Source organism: Amia ocellicauda, chromosome 6 (assembly GCF_036373705.1).
Source record: "Amia ocellicauda isolate fAmiCal2 chromosome 6, fAmiCal2.hap1, whole genome shotgun sequence".
NCBI lineage: Eukaryota > Metazoa > Chordata > Actinopteri > Amiiformes > Amiidae > Amia > Amia ocellicauda.
Genome location: NC_089855.1, coordinates 45083412 through 45101232, shown reverse-complemented (window position 1 = coordinate 45101232; position 17821 = coordinate 45083412). Strand labels below are relative to the sequence as shown.

Genomic DNA, 17821 nt, shown 5'->3' with positions numbered 1-17821 from the left:
AATTAACATTGATAATAAGAATATTTCAAAGATTTATCATCATTGTGGTGTAGTTGTAAATAATAACAGTTATGATTATTGTTGTCTCTCTCTCTCTAATAGGCAGCAACGTTCGTGTAGCAGAGTTTTCCGCAGTTCTGCGCGGATCTGCGCGGCTCCACCAATGGGATCGGTGGATTTCTGCAGATCTGCGCAGAACTGCGTAAATCTGAAATACACGACCAAAGTTACAAATCACGACAGGAAGACTAGCTCGCTTTACGGCACCCTCTCTGGCCCTCTTCCGCCGGCGTTGGCGAAATTTCACGTTAGAATTGTTTGGCAGCTGGCGATTTCTAATTTATTAACATCCGCGCATTCGTCGCCAACATTGAGGTAAGCAAGCATGGTATGTATCGAAAATCGTCCGGAGACTGCGACTTGGGCAGTATTGAAGTCAGATAAACCCTACATATACAGATAATACTCCTTTATTGGTGATGTTTCATAAGAGATGGTTTTACGGTACAAAAATAGCTAAAAGCACACCTTTGTAATCGGACGACACATTTTGTTTTATATGTGCAAAGCCCAGAACATGTTCACTTGGCTGTTAAACGCATATTCCTTTGGTTATATATCTAAAGGAGTGTATGCTGTTTTAATATGTGCGGGAAAGTGTAGTAGGCTGTGTCGAGCTACGTATCAGAGAAGAAACCGGTAAAATGGTGCCTTGGTGAATTCTGTCCCCGTCACAACTTCTCTGCTACAGTGAGGAGCGAGCGAAACTGCTATCCGGTGTTGCGTGTTTTTCTATATAAAAAAAAGTAAAGTTTTGAAGCCACGGCGAGGCCTAACCATACTGGGCGTTTTCCTTATATTACAAATTATCCAAGAACATAGAACGCCACCCCTCCCCCACATTATAGCCAGGCTGTTCAGATAGCAAATACTGCGTCTTATTGAATGATGCGAATCTATAGACTTGAACATACAGTCTATTGTATGGAGACCTCAAGCTATTGGGAATATAAGGCAGTGGGGTGAGGGTCTTTTGTGTGACCGTTACCAGTGTGGTCAGGCATGTCCTGTTCTGTAACTGGAATGTAACAAAAAAATCCTAATTAGAGTAATAATGTATTGATCACAAAGGGATAGGAGGGCAGTTTGGGGGGCAGGCTGTGAGGTCAGGGGTCAGTGATGACTAGTCCACTGCGCAAGCTGATTGGTGGCCTACTGGCTGTCTGACCCTGAAGAGAGCAGTGCTGAACTGGAGTCTGAGGCCAAGCTGGGACTCGGTGGAGAGACAGGGTGGGTATTGGTGCCTCACCATAGGCCCCTTCAGAAGTGGAACATTTTAACATCCCTGCATGCATTGAAATAAAGCTTTTGTCGGTGGCGTGGTGGTTGAATGCCTCAATTGCTGCTGTTAGTGCAGCACAGCCTGGTGACCCCACTGACTGTATTCTGGGTGCAGTGTCTTTTCCTACACACTGACAGGCTGTTCCAGTGACAAGCCGATCTTCAATAGCGTAATGCTCTATTCTATCTACAGTAACATGCTGTCCTGTACTCCCCTCTTTCCCTTCCCTCTCAGGCCATGGCGAAATTCAATGCCCCAGTGATCCAGGACAATCCCTGTGGCTGGGGCCCCTGTGCTATGCCTGACCAGTTCAAAGACATGCCATACCAGCCATTCAGCAAGGGGGACAGGCTGGGCAAGGTGAGCATACATGCACACATACACGCACGGAAACAGATGGAAACTGAGAGAGAGAGAGAGAGAGATAAAGACTGAGAGTGGGAGTGAAAGATAAAGACACATTGAGAGAGGAAAGATACAGAGAGAGTGAGAGGGAAAGTGACAAAGTTTGTAGCAATGAAGGTTAAGCTTAGCATTGAGTTTACATTGGAATGTGTCTCATGTTTGGTGTTCTCTGATTTTCATCCTCTTGGATTCTCTTAGGTGGCTGACTGGACAGGAGCCACTTACCAGGACAAAAGATACACAAGTGAGTCATTATATATAACGCACAGTTATACCCGGCTGTGCACGGGTCTGTTATAGCACAATTGTATTAAAATGTTGGCAAAACTGAAAAGTCAACATGCCATTTATATAGATAGATGGCATAGCTGACCAAAACAGTAAATGTGTATCTGCACATACACAGACACCCAGAGTACACGCTCAGTAAAGCCAGTGTGTCGGTGACGCGCAGGATTGTGGCCTTGCAGGCAGATATCCTAACGTGCGTCTGTGTACGTCTGTGTGTGCAGATAAGTACTCGTCCCAGTTCGGGGGGGGCAGTCAGTACGCCTACTTCCACGAGGAGGATGAGACGAGCTTCCAGCTGGTGGACACAGCCAAGACTCAGAAGACGGCCTACCAGAGGAACCGCATGCGATTCGCACAGGTACTGACCACGTCACTGTCCACCACTCTGACCAGCCCCTGAGCGTCTTTCCAGTCCAGCCGTAGTGACACTGATAGTGAAACAGCATGAGGTTCTCACAGCTATATTAACACGATGTCCGTCAGTCTCACTGTACAGCGGTAGTGACACGATCTTTACAGAGTCTGTCCTGCCGTAGTGACACACGTAGATGAGCCCCATGAGTTTCCCCCAGGCACTGACCATTTATCTGTCTGTCCATACACCAGAGGAATCTGCGTCGGGATAAGGATCGCAGGAACATGATGCAGTTCAACATGCAGACCCTTCCCAAGAGCGCCAAGCAGAAGGAGAGGTGAGAGAGGAGAGCGGTGAAAATGGGATAGAGAGGCTGTTCCCTGTGATTGGAGCACTTCTGCCATATTCCCCTGTGCACTTAGTGTGATCTGATTTTCACCTTTTGTCTCCTTTCCTCTTTAAATTTGTCCTCTCGTCTCTGTGCAGGGATCGTATGCGTCTGCAGAAGAAGTTTCAGAAGCAGTTTGGGGTGCGTCAAAAGTGGGACCAGAAGTCACAGGTAAAAGGCTGCTGTTTTTCTGTGCATCCCTGACTGACCCACTTTGTGTATCTAGCTCTGACTCTGCGTCTTTGACCCCTTTGTGCGTCTCCGACATTCTGTAAGGCCTAGCTGAAACCCAGAGACTCCTCGGTGGAGGTACGGAGCGACTGGGAGGTGAAGGAGGAGATGGATTTCCCCCGGCTAATGAAGATGCGCTACATGGAGGTGGCTGACCCCTTGGACATGTGAGTGTGGGCAGGCAGGGCTGTTGTTGTGTGGAGTATAGTATAGTGGAGCCAGCGCTGTGTGGGTGTTTTCAGGTGACCCACATTTTTGAATGACAAACCTTCGCAACCCAACTGACAATGACTACACAAAAAAGTACTGAATATGCAATCAGAGTTTATATACCACCAATTTCTCAATAAGTAAAACATTGTTGTTATAACACCAGACTATTCTTTCTTTTCCCTTTCTTAAGTAGGGTTCTTACCTGGACCTACAACCCCGTTATGTTTTTAAACGTGATTTTATAATTGCTGCTAAATTCAAATAAATTCACATGTTAATTATTCCTACACATTTGCTAAAATGAATCATATTACTGAATTACTGGGCACAACAATCAAGTCATTGAGATCAGAGGCATCCTGCCTCCAAAAAACACATTATGGCAATTTAATCTTAACAAACAAAGTGTATTAGTATTAGACTGTATTAGTGATTTCAAATTCATGAACTTATTACTATTCTAATTTTTAATAATAATGAAATACATAAAAATAAATATTTTGTATTCATTATTTTAATTATAAAATTTGTTTGCCGTGCATAGTAATTAAGCACCATTATGACTCTTAGTTAAGATGCACGTTCTTTTCTCTGTCGAGTCATCGCAGTGTCAGACCGTTCATTCTTTCTCATTAAGTACAGTATTAGCATCACAGTATTACCAGTCCTTCGTACTGTACTGTACTGTAACGAGTGGAGGTATCCCTTTCTTTTTCTTGTAGACCAGGGGTGTCTAACTCAATTTTACCACGGGCCATTTCAAGTTTAATTCGAGGGCAGCATAAATATTTACTCATCCCTATTTATAATTCACTGTCAATTGAAAAAAATTGGCAACACTCTAAATTAAAAAGTTAGAATTATACTTAGTCGTGATGTTTGGGGGGATTTGCTGAGCTTCATCAGTGAAACAGCTGTTCGCACTGGTCTGTGCTTCAAACACTGAGAGGTCTTATGCAGCGTGCAGGCGGGTCTGTGGTACCGTGACTGGTAAATGCAACTGCTTAACATCACTAAAAGAGAATAAAAACATTTACCTCCGGCAACCACAGCCAGGATGCGAAATGCGCCACCCAATCTTGCCCTATAAATAGATAACATTACAATATAGATGTGATTTAACAGAATATAATACAATACTTAGGCGATGCAGCCAGACTTACCAACAACAGCAGAAACCAACACTGCCAGAATGGCCTTGTCTCTGTGAAATAGCATCTGTTGCTTAAAACAACAGCAAGTGTAAATAGCAATAACTTGACAATTAGTCAAGTTGAATTCGGTTGAAATTAGGGTACGATGCATCAAACTGAGAAACCCTATTAGTCTTAAATTGTAGCCACCTGCTACACATGGTTTGCTGTAGTTTTTTTTTTTTAATTCAGCCACTTTGTGCAGCCTTTGCTCTCTCTCCAAACACCCATAGTACTTCTCTTTGTGTTTAATCTCATAGTGCCGCCGTATATTGAATTATTTCATCATGGCTAAACTCTCCTTACAAACGAGGCATACAGGTTTTAAACTCTGCTCCACAAACAGATATTCCCACTCCCATCTTTCCTGAAACAATCTATCTTCCTTGTCGATTTTTCTTTTCTTGGACATTTTGAGTTGAGTTTATTGCATATTACTGAAAGAACAGGAGCATGGACAGTAACTCAGCCTGTGATGGGCTGTTAAAACCCCACCTCGCGCCAATGACACTCGCAATGGCTGAAGGGAATTGTAGTTTTCACACGCAATTTCCTAATTCACAAGCTGTTGCGGTCCTAATTACTCAATGATACACCACCTTTGCAGGGGCCGGATTAAAACTGTTGTACAATGAGTTTGTGGAATTCGTCTTTAACGCTGTTTCCACGCCAACTAATATCCCGCGCTCTGGTTAGAGAAAATAGTTAATCGGAGTTTATAGCCCGACATTGTGTAATAATACTGATACATTAGTTTGCCATTAAATGATTCTGGACTATAAAGCCCAGGAAGCCGAGTGTGAACAACTCAACTACATAAAACCTAAATCCCTACAACAGAGTGGAGCTGGTAGTAGTAGTATGAACTCAAGGAGACTGCAGCATCTTAAACATACCGTTTAAAAAAAAAAAAAAGCCTGGAGTTTTAGACAACTTATAGTAGTACAAAGACTTTCTGATTATCTGCATTGGTGTCTGCGTTTACTACATTTTTCTTTATTTGATCCAATCCTTTTGTGATAATGATGTGCCTTGTTCTTGCATATTTGCGAGTTTGCTTGTTGTATGGGTTTCATTTACAAACACGTTTGCTAGCAATCATTGTCCAGTGGGGAATGGGCATTTTATATGAAAAATGCCATCACTTAATATTTGGATAATCCACGCATGACAGCTTTCAGTAGGTTATGTGAGATCTCTTGTATGGTGTTTTTTAATTTTATAGAAATGAATATTTAAGTTCTTCAAACAAAGTTGTTCATATTTAATACCTTTCAATCGAAAAATGAATTTTATATATACTATATAGCATTTGTATTATATTTCAATAACTTGCTTCTTATGTGCATAACATCACGTTTCCAAGTCTATGCAATTGTCCAGAGACCACTGTTCACAATTGTAATGTTACAATAATCCTATGGAAAACACATTTTAATTTCTCTCTGGCGGTCAACCTCTTAATTAGAGGCTGTGTTGTCATGGTAACGGAAAGTACCACTTTTGGATCACATGGAAAATGTGATTTTCTCCGTCAATGTTTTAGAACCATGCGTGTTTTATCAGCATAATGAAATTGAACACAATATTATATACTCCTTTTAAGAAGAATGTACTGGCCCCGGGCCTGTGGGCCATGGGGAATGTCGAACCCTGTGACTAGCCAACTATGTACAAATCCCATCCCCCATTTCCTTGAACACAAGTCCCCCTTGTTTGGTCAAGTTGCTACAGTATTATTGTTATCAGCTGTTGCAGATTTTTGACATGCAAACCATTAGGCTATGTGTAAATTAAAATTCCGCTTCATCCTCCATGTCTGCTCTAATCAGTTTTGGGTCTAGAGTAGTTGGAGCATAGCTGCACATTTATAGTTCGGTGATGGACGACACTAGTGATCGGGACAGCATGCTGTCGCTGAGTTTTTGGTCCAGTGGCTGTTTCACTTGGGCGCTCACTAAATAGCCATGCTTAGAGTGCTCTGCACTATATTGCCTCATGTGGCTATCAGGTGTACTGCAGGTACTAATTTTATTATACTCTGAGAGAAAAACAGACATTATATTCTACAATTTGTTTTGGTGACACATTTTTAACCCCACCCAGACTTTGAAAAACGACGGACTATAGAATAGTATAGGGGCCCAGACTGGGATATTCTAATTGTTACTGTTAATATTCTTACGGTTCTTGTAGTATGACGGTTCCTCCTCATGTCATTGTGGCTCTGTATCTTTTTCTTAATTACTACAGTTATTATTGTTATGGTTATGTTATGATTACTCCTTTCATCTCCCTCCCCCCCTCTCTGTGTCAGTGAGTGCTGTGGCGCTCTGGAGCACTATGACAAGGCGTTCGACCGAGTGACCACGCGCAACGAGAGGCAGCTCAAGAGCATCAAGAGGATCTTCCACACGGTCACCACCACAGACGACCCGGTCATCCGCAAGGTCAGCGCCCCCTCCTCCCCAACCCCTGAACTGTACACCCCTGTCACCCCACACTGACTTCCTGCTCTACACAAAATAATCTTGGTCAATGTTATTGTCTAACAATCTTTCTCTCTCTCACTCTCTCCCCCTCTTTGTCTTTGTGCCCATCTCTCTCTCCTTGTCCCTCTCTTAGCTGGCAAAGACGCAGGGCAATGTGTTTGCGACAGACGCGATCCTGGCCACGCTGATGTGCTGCACACGCTCAGTGTACTCCTGGGACATCATCGTGCAGAGGGTGGGCAACAAGCTGTTCTTTGACAAGAGGGACAACTCTGACTTTGGTGAGTCTCCCCCCTCTACCCCAAACCAGTAACATCACGCAACGTGGACTATAGTATAGGGGCCCATACTGGAGCCATCCTTATGGACTGACTCTTGCCTGTGTCTCAGACCTGCTGACAGTGAGTGAGACTGCGAACGAGCCCCCCCAGGATGAGGGCAACTCCTTCAACTCCCCCCGCAACCTTGCCATGGAGGCCACCTACATCAACCACAACTTCTCCCAGCAGTGCCTGCGCATGGTATGGGTCTGGGCAGCTCACTGATGCACAACTCACACACTGTACTGACACAGCACACTACTGAAATGCATTGTACTGAAACTGTCCTGGTGTCTGTCTCTCTCTCAGGGAGGAGAAAAGTACAAGTTCCCCAACCCCAACCCCTTCGTGGAGGAGGACATGGACAAGAGCGAAGTGGCATCTGTGGCCTACAGGTGAGTCCTGCCCCCTTCCACTGTCCTGTAGAAGACCCCCACTAAACACCATTGACTCCCATTGGCCTTCAGTGGCTCCTACTGACAGTCTCTCTCTCTCCCCCTCTCTCAGATACCGACGGTGGAAGCTGGGCGATGACATTGACCTGATCGTGCGTTGTGAGCACGATGGAGTGATGACAGGTGCCAACGGAGAAGTGTCCTTCATCAACGTCAAGACCCTAAACGAGTGGGACTCCAGGGTGAGAGAGAGGGACAGAGAAACATTCAATTGGCTGGACACTTACAAATCAATTGAAAAAGGATGTTGCTAAACATCCTGCATGGCCAGGGAAGAGCGGTGGTGCCAGTTCGGAACAGCGACACCCTTCCTGTTGTCTTTCAAATAGAGAAATACAGGAGGAATCTTTCCTGAAATGTGAGGCAGGTGGTTGAATTTGGGCAGCACTGTGACTCCCCAGCCTATTGGAGAGGGAGCAGCTGCTGAATATGTACTAGCCTACATACATGCACTGTAATATCGGTTTGAGACTGTTGTGGATTTGTGCTGCTTTTATTCGCTTGTATTTATATTTTATTTACTACTTTTCTGACCCGCTCTCTCTCAGTACTGTAATGGAGTGGACTGGCGCCAGAAGCTGGACTCCCAGAGGGGGGCGGTTCTGGCCACTGAGCTCAAGAACAACAGCTACAAACTGGCCCGCTGGACCTGCTGTGCCATGCTGGCTGGGTCCGAGTACCTGAAGCTTGGGTAAGACTTTTTCTCTGTATGCCTGTCTGTCTCTGCAAGAATAAGTGCATCTCTGTGTCCATCTCTCCTGTCTCAGTGACCACAGCACTGGTCCTCTCTGGGCAGCCAGGTCTGCCTGAGTCAGCCCGTTTCCATGGCCAGGCTTTGGTCACTGAGCCTGTTCTCTTCAAGTGTGTCTGTCTCCATCTCTGTCTCTGTGTGTGTGGCCGTCTGTCTTGTCATTCTCTCCCCCTCACCCTCTCAGGTAGGTGTCCTGGTACCATGTGAAAGACTGTGCGTCTCCAATATGCACTCATACTCTTCCCACCTCCCAGGTATGTGTCCCGGTACCATGTGAAGGACTCTGCGCGTCATGTGATCCTTGGAACCCAGCAGTTCAAGCCCAATGAGTTTGCCAGCCAGATCAACCTGAGCATGGAGAATGCCTGGGGCATCCTGCGCTGCGTCATCGACACCTGCCGCCGCCTGGAGGAGGGCAAGTACCTCATCCTCAAGGACCCCAACAAGGTGAGAGACTGGACTGTAGACACACACCCACCCACCCTTTGGACTGGACTATAACATAAACCTCACAACAGGTTGAGAGAGAGAGAGAGACTGGACTGTACACACACCAGTACCTCAGCTGTCTCTGTCCATCTGCAGCAAGTGATCCGGGTGTACAGTCTCCCCGACGGCACCTTCAGCTCCGAGGAGGATGAGGAGGAAGAAGAGGAGGAGGAGGACGAAGAGGATGATGGTGAGAGAGAGAGTATGTGAGTGATTATGTGTGTGAGCACATGTATTTAACAGTGGTAATTGTGTCCATGCTGTGGCCCCAAATGTCTTGTGTGTGTCTGTCTCTGTATGTCTTCCTGTGTGTTGTCCATCTCACTGTCAGTCTGGAGGGGTGAAGTATGAATTGAAGGGGTAGTTTCCAGTAATTTTAAATGTCTCTCTCTCTTGCTCTCAGATGAGGAAAACTGAGCAGTGGAGTGGACGACCACATGGGCCAAACTTACGGGTCGAAGAGCCCAGGTGGGGCTGTACCAGCTGTAACATGGACTAAAATCATAAATAATAAAGACGAGCTGTCAAAACACTGGGCTGCACTGCTGTTATTTATGGGCTTTTTAATGTATTTTATTCATGATTTTATATATGTACTTACACATTTGGGTCTTCAGCAGCAGGATTAATTAACAAGTTACACAGTCATGCCAACCATTATGATTTAGACGTAATGATTATGCTTTTATAATGCTGATCACGCTATTACGCTCAACAGCAATTAGGATTGTTTTTTTTTTCATTGGTTTTTCATAATTTTGCCGCAGGAATTACTACTCTCGGGGAAACCCCTGGAAATTGTCAGTCAGTGTAAACCCGATTTCTGAGTACATTGAGAGACGTGGTCGCTGATTGATTAATCCCTGCAAGTTGACAAATGAGTGCTCCATACCATGCTCTTTACTATGTTTTCATCATACGAAAAGAAGCATGGTGGAGTCTCTTGAAATTTCTAGCGAGCTAATGGATACTCCGCCTAGAAAATGGAGCAAAACAAGCAGGAATGCAAAAACCGTCGACCAGAAATATAAGGAAGAGTACCATAATCAATTCCCTGCAATGTATAAAACATTAACCATGTAGCATTGCAAAAAACTAAAATATAACCCCTTAAGCAATGTGACAGCACTTTGAAATAGCTCAGTCGGGCTACAGCTATGTACATCAGTTGTATTTAGCAGCCTGGTAGTGTCTTTATTTCTTTCTAGTGTGTGTGTGGGCGGTGCTGACCGAAGTCTGAGGGGCATGTTCTCAGTCCTCTATAGATCTGAATTGTAGTGCCAACAGCAGTCTTAATAAACGCTAAATCAACTGGTTGGATTTAAAACCCAAAAGAATTAGCATAGGTCAATGATCAAACTGATGACTGATCAAGGCAGTGATCTAATGACCTGAGTTTGCAACGTGATCAAGATTGAATTCCAAGGAAAGCCGAGCCGATCGGAGGACAGGCATATGAGAGCTTTATCAGGTGCGATTCTTCAATTGTTACAAAAATTTTACATCTGCTAAAAAATTGATAATATATCAATATATGTTGTGTAGCAAGTTACGCGTTTCTGCAGTCAATAATTTTCACTGACAATTTTATAACAGCCCAGATTGTTGTCTAAATTATATTCAGTAGCCTACTCCATAAACTAGGTCTGGTATTTGAAGAAGAAAGTATTTAGAACATGAATTTTGATTAGTTTACAGCTGAAACGCTGTATAGGCATTTAATTCAAATATTTAGTAACCTATAAGAACAGATATGCAGGAGAAATTCACATAGCCTATGCAGAGATATTTAGTTTTGATTTGCAAAAGTACAGGTTTGTGTTTTTCTAACTTTAAAAGTGCCGTTATTATACATTTGATGTAGTACAACACAAATCAGTCTTTGGAAAGTTCTAGATACAAGACTGTTCTCTAATAGTCAGAGTGTTTGACTCATTGTTCAGCAGATGATTAAAGAGTGAGAATCTTATATATTCAAAGTATGTCAGACAAATCAAATGATCTTTGTTTTAAGATTTAAAGATAACGTTTTTCAGTACAATCAAGTTATTTGTCTTTATATGTTATATTTTGGTTAAAATTATATATATAAAAAAAAAAAAAAAATCACTCAGTCTCCCCTCCCTGCCCCCCGTCCTCTTGTGTCCAGTCACTCTGGCTGCTTGTTAATGTCCCATATGAACTCCAGCGGCAGGCCCCTCATCCTCTCCTGGAAGACGCTGTCAAAGCTCTCGCTCTGCGCCACAGTGAAGCTGTTCTTCCAGTCGCCTGTGGTCCCTGCAGCACGGAGAACAGCCCAGTCAGCAGGAATTGAGAGACATCATGCTACGATATTATCACAATATTATCACTATACTTAGGTGCCAATATACACTCACCTAAAGGATTATTAGGAACACCATACTAATACTGTGTTTGACCCCCTTTCGCCTTCAGAACTGCCTTAATTCTATGTGGCATTGATTCAACAAGGTGCTGAAAGCATTCTTTAGAAATGTTGGTCCATATTGATAGGATAGCATCTTGCAGTTGATGGAGATTTGTGGGATGCACATCCAGGGCACGAAGCTCCCGTTCCACCACATCCCAAAGATGCTCTATTGGGTTGAGATCTGGTGACTGTGGGGGCCAGTTTAGTACAGTGAACTCATTGTCATGTTCAAGAAACCAATTTGAAATGATTCGACCTTTGTGACATGGTGCATTATCCTGCTGGAAGTAGCCATCAGAGGATGGGTACATGGTGGTCATAAAGGGATGGACATGGTCAGAAACAATGCTCAGGTAGGCCGTGGCATTTAAACGATGCCCAATTGGCACTAAGGGGCCTAAAGTGTGCCAAGAAAACATCCCCCACACCATTACACCACCACCACCAGCCTGCACAGTGGTAACAAGGCATGATGGATCCATGTTCTCATTCTGTTTACGCCAAATTCTGACTCTACCATCTGAATGTCTCAACAGAAATCGAGACTCATCAGACCAGGCAACATTTTTCCAGTCTTCAACTGTCCAATTTTGGTGAGCTTGTGCAAATTGTAGCCTCTTTTTCCTATTTGTAGTGGAGATGAGTGGTACCCGGTGGGGTCTTCTGCTGTTGTAGCCCATCCGCCTCAAGGTTGTACGTGTTGTGGCTTCACAAATGCTTTGCTGCATACCTCGGTTGTAACGAGCGGTTATTTCAGTCAAAGTTGCTCTTCTATCAGCTTGAATCAGTCGGCCCATTCTCCTCTGACCTCTAGCATCAACAAGGCATTTTCGCCCACAGGACTGCCGCATACTGGATGTTTTTCCCTTTTCACACCATTCTTTGTAAACCCTAGAAATGGTTGTGCGTGAAAATCCCAGTAACTGAGCAGATTGTGAAATACTCAGACATGCCCGTCTGGCACCAACAACCATGCCACGCTCAAAATTGCTTAAATCACCTTTCTTTCCCATTCAGACATTCAGTTTGGAGTTCAGGAGATTGTCTTGACCAGGACCACACCCCTAAATGCATTGAAGCAACTGCCATGTGATTGGTTGGTTAGATAATTGCATTAATGAGAAATTGAACAGGTGTTCCTAATAATCCTTTAGGTGAGTGTATGTATTGCACTGTTTTCCGATCCTCAGAATTGTATATGTATTGCGATTCGATATTGCCATTTATTGTTCATCATTGTACCATTGCAAACGGTTAAATCATACTTCCAAACACAATTTTCCAAAAATACATTGAATAATACAGTAACCATGAGTCTGTCAATTAAATTTACTTAGAACACTCTAAGAGTTAGGAATTAAATAAAATTCCTCAACAGAGACTGAGCAGCACACACAGCTGTTGAACACTGCATATGGACTGAAGAAGACTTGACCAGTGCACTGTGCCTTTAGGTATTTAACTGATTATATTTAAATAAGAATCGCTAGTGCATTCAGCCTTTTCAAATTGTAAAGTAAAATGTATATACAGCTCTGGAAAAAAAAAAGAGACCACTGCAAAATGATCAGTTTCTCTGGTTTTAATATTTATTGGTATGTGTTTGGGTAAAATGAAAATCTTTGTTTTATTCTATAAACTACTGACAACATTTCTCACAAATTCCAAATAAAAATAGTCATTTAGAACATTTATTTGCAGAAAATAACAACTGGTCAAAATAACAAAATATGCAGTGTTGCAGACCTCGAATAATACAAAGAAAATAAGTTAATATTAATTTTTAAATAATACTACTGTTTTAATTGAGGAAGAGTTCAGAAATCAATATTTGGTGCAATAACCCTGATTTTCAATCACAGCTTTCATGCGTCTTGGCATGCTCTCCACCAATCTTTCACACTGATGTTGGGTGACTTATGCCACTCCTGGCACAAAAATTCAAGCAGCTCGGCTTTGTTTGATGGCTTGTGACCATCAGTCTTCTTCCTCTTGATCACATTCCAGAGGTTATCAATGGGGTTCAGGTCTGGAGATTGAGCTGGCCATGACAGGGTCTTGATCTGATGGTCCTCCATCCACACCTTGATTGACCTGGCTGTGTGGCATGGAGCATTGTCCTGCTGGAAAAACCAATCCTCAGAGTTGGGGAACATTGTCAGAGCAGAAGGAAGCAAGTTTTCTTCCAGGACAACCTTGTACATGGCTTGATTCATGCATCCTTAACAATGACAAATCTGCCTGATTCCAGCCTTGCTGAAGCACCCCCAGATCATCACCGATCCTCCACCACATTTCACAGGGGGTGTGGCTTGTAGGCCTCTCCAGGTCTCCGTCTAACCATTAGATGAGCAGCTGTTGGGCAAAGCTGAAAACTGGACTCATCAGAGAAGATGACCTTACTCCAGTCCTCTACAGTCCAATCCTTATGGTCTTTTGCAAACCTCAGCCTGGCTCTTCTTTGCTTCTCATCGATGAAAGGCTTTTTTCTAGCTTTGCACGACTTCAGCCCTGCCCCTAGGAGCCTGTTTCGAACCGTCCTCGCCGTGCACTTCACCCCAGCTGCCGTTTGCCATTCTTTTTGTAGGTCACTTGATGTCATCCTACGGTTGTTGAGTGCCTTTCAAATGTGTTGACCCCGTCAGTGGAGAGTTGTTTTCGCCCTCTGTCGGTCTGTAGCTTTGTTGTCCCCAATGTCTGCCGCTTGACCTTGTTCTTATGAACCGCCGTCTTTGAAATTTTAAGGATTGAAGTAACCCGACATTCACTGTATCCCTCTGCCAGTAAAGCCAGAATTGAACCCTTCTTTTCCTCACTCAAAACTTTCTTTTTCAGCTCTTTTGGCATGGTCAATAGTTATTTTTTGATTCCAATTACTTTTGAGGTACCACTCGCACTGTTTTTGCCATCCAGCTGATCCTATTGCAAGAGGAAAGTGATGATCACAGCAGTGGTTTTTATACTTTTCCTCTTTAAATAAGATTTGGTTCAGGTGATCACCTAATCAGTACCTCATTCAGTAGAATGAGGTGTGCCTGTGCCAACAGACACTGGAATGGAATGGCTGCCATACATGTAGAGATGCTGATTTAAGACAAATTTGCTGTGGTCTCTTGTAGTGGTTTCTTTCCAGAGCTGTATGAACATAGAAAAACAATATTTGCTATGTTTGGCTGTTCTGAACCTATCAATAAAGGTGCTTCCCTTGAATGTTGTAAAATCTAAAGTGAGCCCATACTTTTGATTTAAAAGTCGAGGGCGCAGCCCAAATAGTGTTCATATCAGCCATGTTTTGGAACCGTGAACACTGTTTAAAATGGATACAGTCAAATTCTGTTTATTCTGTCAAAAAATCTATAGGATTGGAATAATTACAGCATTGTTATTTTGCCTCAATACAAATAAAACTAGCACGTTTAATAACTTGCATACAGAGGATCAATTTTAATATCCTCGTGCCATACTACACTCGACAGGGGGGTTCCTGACAGCAGCCCGGTTAGCAGGGTGGCGTTGGCCATTCCAGGTTTCACTACACTCACTCTTACACACTCATTTGGTCTCACACACTTACACACAATCTCAGGCTTAGAAATATGCACATGCACTCACACCTTCATCCACTACACACACACACAGTCTCTCGCACACTTGCATACACCTACTGTCTGTCACTCTTGTTAACACATGCTCCTTCAAATACATACACTTACTTGCACACTCCTGCAAACACTGACTCTCAAACACACTCATTCTGATCCAAAGCTGAACACTTTCTTCTAACCCCCTTGCTGGTTTGGGGTTTTGACCTCTGACCTTTACGCAGGAAGTGGCCCTGCTCTCGCAGCAGCAGGTCAGCAGGCAGGAATTCGTAGTTGGCGCGCGGGTCGGCCCTCATGTTGCGGAAGGTGGCCCTGTCCACCACCCTGTTCAGAGACGTGCTGTCCAGCTGCCGGCCAAGGAACGTGCAGAGCTTCTGCACAGCCCCACGCAGGTCCTGACACACACACAAGTTGTTATATATATATATTCGCACACACACACAGTAAGAAAGCCATACACGTATACATTGATACACCAACTGTCCCAGCCCCCTCACCTGCACCATCTCCTCATAGGTGAGGAACAGGATGTTGAAGAGTCCCTTGCTGCTGTGCCACGTCCTCACATGGTCGAACCAGGAACTCCCGCCCACTGCAGACCAATCAGAGTAGAGATGAGATGTGATGCATGCAGACACACACACACACACACACACTGACGTTATGGACACACACATTCTCATTACCATTTCCCTCCAGGTATTTGTCCAGGAGGTCCTGGAAGCTGCGAGGTGTCTCCAGTTTGGTCATGGCCTGAGAGAAGTGGTAGTAGGACACTGCCACATCCTTGGGGTTCCTCATCACATACACCACCTGCAGCATCAACATCCTCATCATACTGCTGCTCCTGCCACTGCTGCTAAGCTAATTATTATGTAAGCTAATTATCCATACTTACACATGAAGAGGGGAAAAATACGAAGTAAACTGTGTGCCTCCCAATGAATCACACATGAAAACCTATAGCAAGTCTAGACCCCCTTGACATTTTTTCACAATTTGTTGTGTCAGTCCCTCAGAGTTTATCATTTATCAACACACCACACTCCACACTATTAATTGAAAAAAAAAAAGTATATTAAAAATAGAATAAATCTGAATAGCGGAGAAGAAAGGCATCACAGACTAACAGGGGGCTACATATAAATGGACTAGACTGGATTTTTATTACTGAACAATTTCTGATTACTTAAACATCTGTTACATGATTGACAAATGTCTGATTAGTCGTTAGTTTGACATGACCAAATTACACTAAACAGTTGCATTTTCTTAAATGTTTTATACAGTTTGATACACTCACTGACTACTTGACCGATACACTGACTGTCTGACTGACTGACCTTGCCCTTCCCCTCCCTCAGGCCGCGGGGCAGCAGGGTGGGGGTGAGGTGGGAGCAGAAGAGCCTGGGGGAGGGACGCAGGCTGTAGTCTGAACGGTCCCCTCTGAACTCCAGCCAGGGCATTCGCTCCAGGTTGTTGGAGTAGGTCAGCCCTGCCCTCTGCGTCGCCTCCTCTACCTCTCCTTCATACAATAGGGTGATGATCTGTTGGGTCCATACTGTGCCTGAGAGAGAGGGGGAAGAGGGGAGGAAGATAGGGTTAGAGAGAGCGCGAGAGAGAGAGGGGGTAAGAAGATTGTTCCTGCATAATATAAAAGTCGCCAAAACAGGCTCTATGCTTTCAAACTGGTTTACAATCTCTCAAATGCACATAGTATCCACAGTCAATTTCAAATTTAAAAAGCTTTATTGGCATGAATATTTGACACCTGTGTTGCCAAAGCATAGACAGACAGGTCCAGTGCTCAGGAACAATAAATACAGCAATCAAACATTTTAGACTTAAACATGTATTTACAGATATTTTACATACCATTGTTGTACACACAGTATACCTAGTGGCATGGTCCAAAGTGTTAATCTGCTCGCCGGACTGTAGTGTATTTTACACGTATGGTATCGTATAATACTTCCAGGGAATATTTAATTTCTTAAAATCGAGTGTCTACATGACTATTATCCACACTTCTTAGTTTTATACTATCGACCAGGACAGATGACAATAAATAATCAATGTTAGATCATCAATCCATTGATACAGAAAAATGTTTAATCTCATACCTCTTTTAGGCGGGGTAGATAACAGGATACCAGTATAATTGTCAATGTATCAGTCAGTCTGTGTATCAATAATAACTCGTAGCAATAACAGATGTAACATGTAGTGAAGTCTTAGTAGCAGTAGCTATAGAAGTGTAGTACATCAATAGAACAGCAGTAGTATTAATTATGATTAGTAAAGTATAATTAAGTCACACAAAATTCAAAATTCAGTTGTGTAAAAACATTATTTTAAAAGTGTCGATGCAGTTCTCAGGCAGACAGCAGCACTCACCTGACTTGGGGTAGGTGACAAGGAATACATCACTGTCGCGGATCTCGAAGTCCTGCAGTGAGTTGATGTACTCCGGGGTGGTATCTCCATGAGCGAAGACAAAGCCTTTGTAGCGAAAGAGATAGGGGCTCACTATTTCCACCGAGTTTGCCATTGTTTAACAGACACGTCTGAGGAGATAGAGTTAATGGACAGAGAATGATAGAAGAGAGGGAAAGGGCAATGGAGAAAGAGATAGAGCAAGAAAAGGTAACCGTTCAGTCAGTTGAGAGAGTGAGAGGGGGAGATGGAGTAGGAGTCTACTACATTGCATGACAGAGAGTGTTGGAATAAAATTAGAAGTCAGGATTTAATATGTAAAGAAAGTAATTCATTAACAGTTATACACACATGGAGGAGGGGGACAGGCGTGGAGTTGTTCACTATGGACTTTGTACATTGAGAAACCCTGGATAATTTTTTTATA

The 17821-nt window shown here is 43.5% G+C and overlaps 2 protein-coding genes across 5 annotated transcripts; one reads left to right on the top strand and one right to left on the bottom strand.

Annotated features, from left to right (window-relative positions):
• Window positions 1-240: 240 nt before the first annotated feature.
• Window positions 241-9457, top strand: eif3d (eukaryotic translation initiation factor 3, subunit D). 4 transcript variants are annotated; one of them, XM_066707187.1, is made up of 16 exons: window positions 241-375; window positions 1577-1702; window positions 1946-1991; window positions 2260-2396; window positions 2645-2730; window positions 2880-2952; window positions 3064-3179; window positions 6736-6868; window positions 7044-7191; window positions 7301-7431; window positions 7540-7625; window positions 7738-7867; window positions 8234-8376; window positions 8691-8883; window positions 9022-9127; window positions 9329-9457. In XM_066707187.1, exons 2-16 carry the CDS (start codon window positions 1580-1582, stop codon window positions 9340-9342), a joined length of 1665 nt encoding a protein of 554 aa, XP_066563284.1. In that variant the 5' UTR covers window positions 241-375; window positions 1577-1579; the 3' UTR covers window positions 9343-9457. The 4 variants fall into 4 exon arrangements, with proteins under 4 accessions (XP_066563284.1, XP_066563285.1, XP_066563282.1 ...); XM_066707188.1 differs by having other exon boundaries at window positions 241-388; window positions 9022-9115; XM_066707185.1 differs by having other exon boundaries at window positions 241-388.
• A 14-nt stretch (window positions 9458-9471) lies between these two features.
• LOC136751517 (amine sulfotransferase) lies at window positions 9472-17687 on the bottom strand. Its single transcript, XM_066707189.1, has 6 exons — window positions 17356-17687; window positions 16302-16525; window positions 15645-15771; window positions 15456-15550; window positions 15173-15353; window positions 9472-11202 (listed from the first exon to the last, which is right to left on the bottom strand). The coding sequence occupies exons 1-6, from the start codon at window positions 17507-17509 to the stop codon at window positions 11075-11077; spliced, it is 909 nt and encodes a 302-aa protein (XP_066563286.1). The 5' UTR covers window positions 17510-17687; the 3' UTR covers window positions 9472-11074.
• Window positions 17688-17821: the final 134 nt, after the last annotated feature.

Coding starts and splice junctions, on each gene's coding strand:
- LOC136751517 (XM_066707189.1), bottom strand. CDS start 17,509: ATGGCAAACTCGGTGGAAATAGTGAGCCCCTATCTCTTTCGCTACAAA. Junction 15,772..16,301: donor TGAGGGAGGGGAAGGGCAAG/GTCAGTCAGTCA, acceptor TTGATGCTGCAG/GTGGTGTATGTGATGAGGAA. Junction 15,551..15,644: donor CAAATACCTGGAGGGAAATG/GTAATGAGAATG, acceptor ATTGGTCTGCAG/TGGGCGGGAGTTCCTGGTTC.
- eif3d (XM_066707185.1), top strand. Junction 2,397..2,644: donor ACCGCATGCGATTCGCACAG/GTACTGACCACG, acceptor TCCATACACCAG/AGGAATCTGCGTCGGGATAA. Junction 7,432..7,539: donor CCCAGCAGTGCCTGCGCATG/GTATGGGTCTGG, acceptor TCTCTCTCTCAG/GGAGGAGAAAAGTACAAGTT.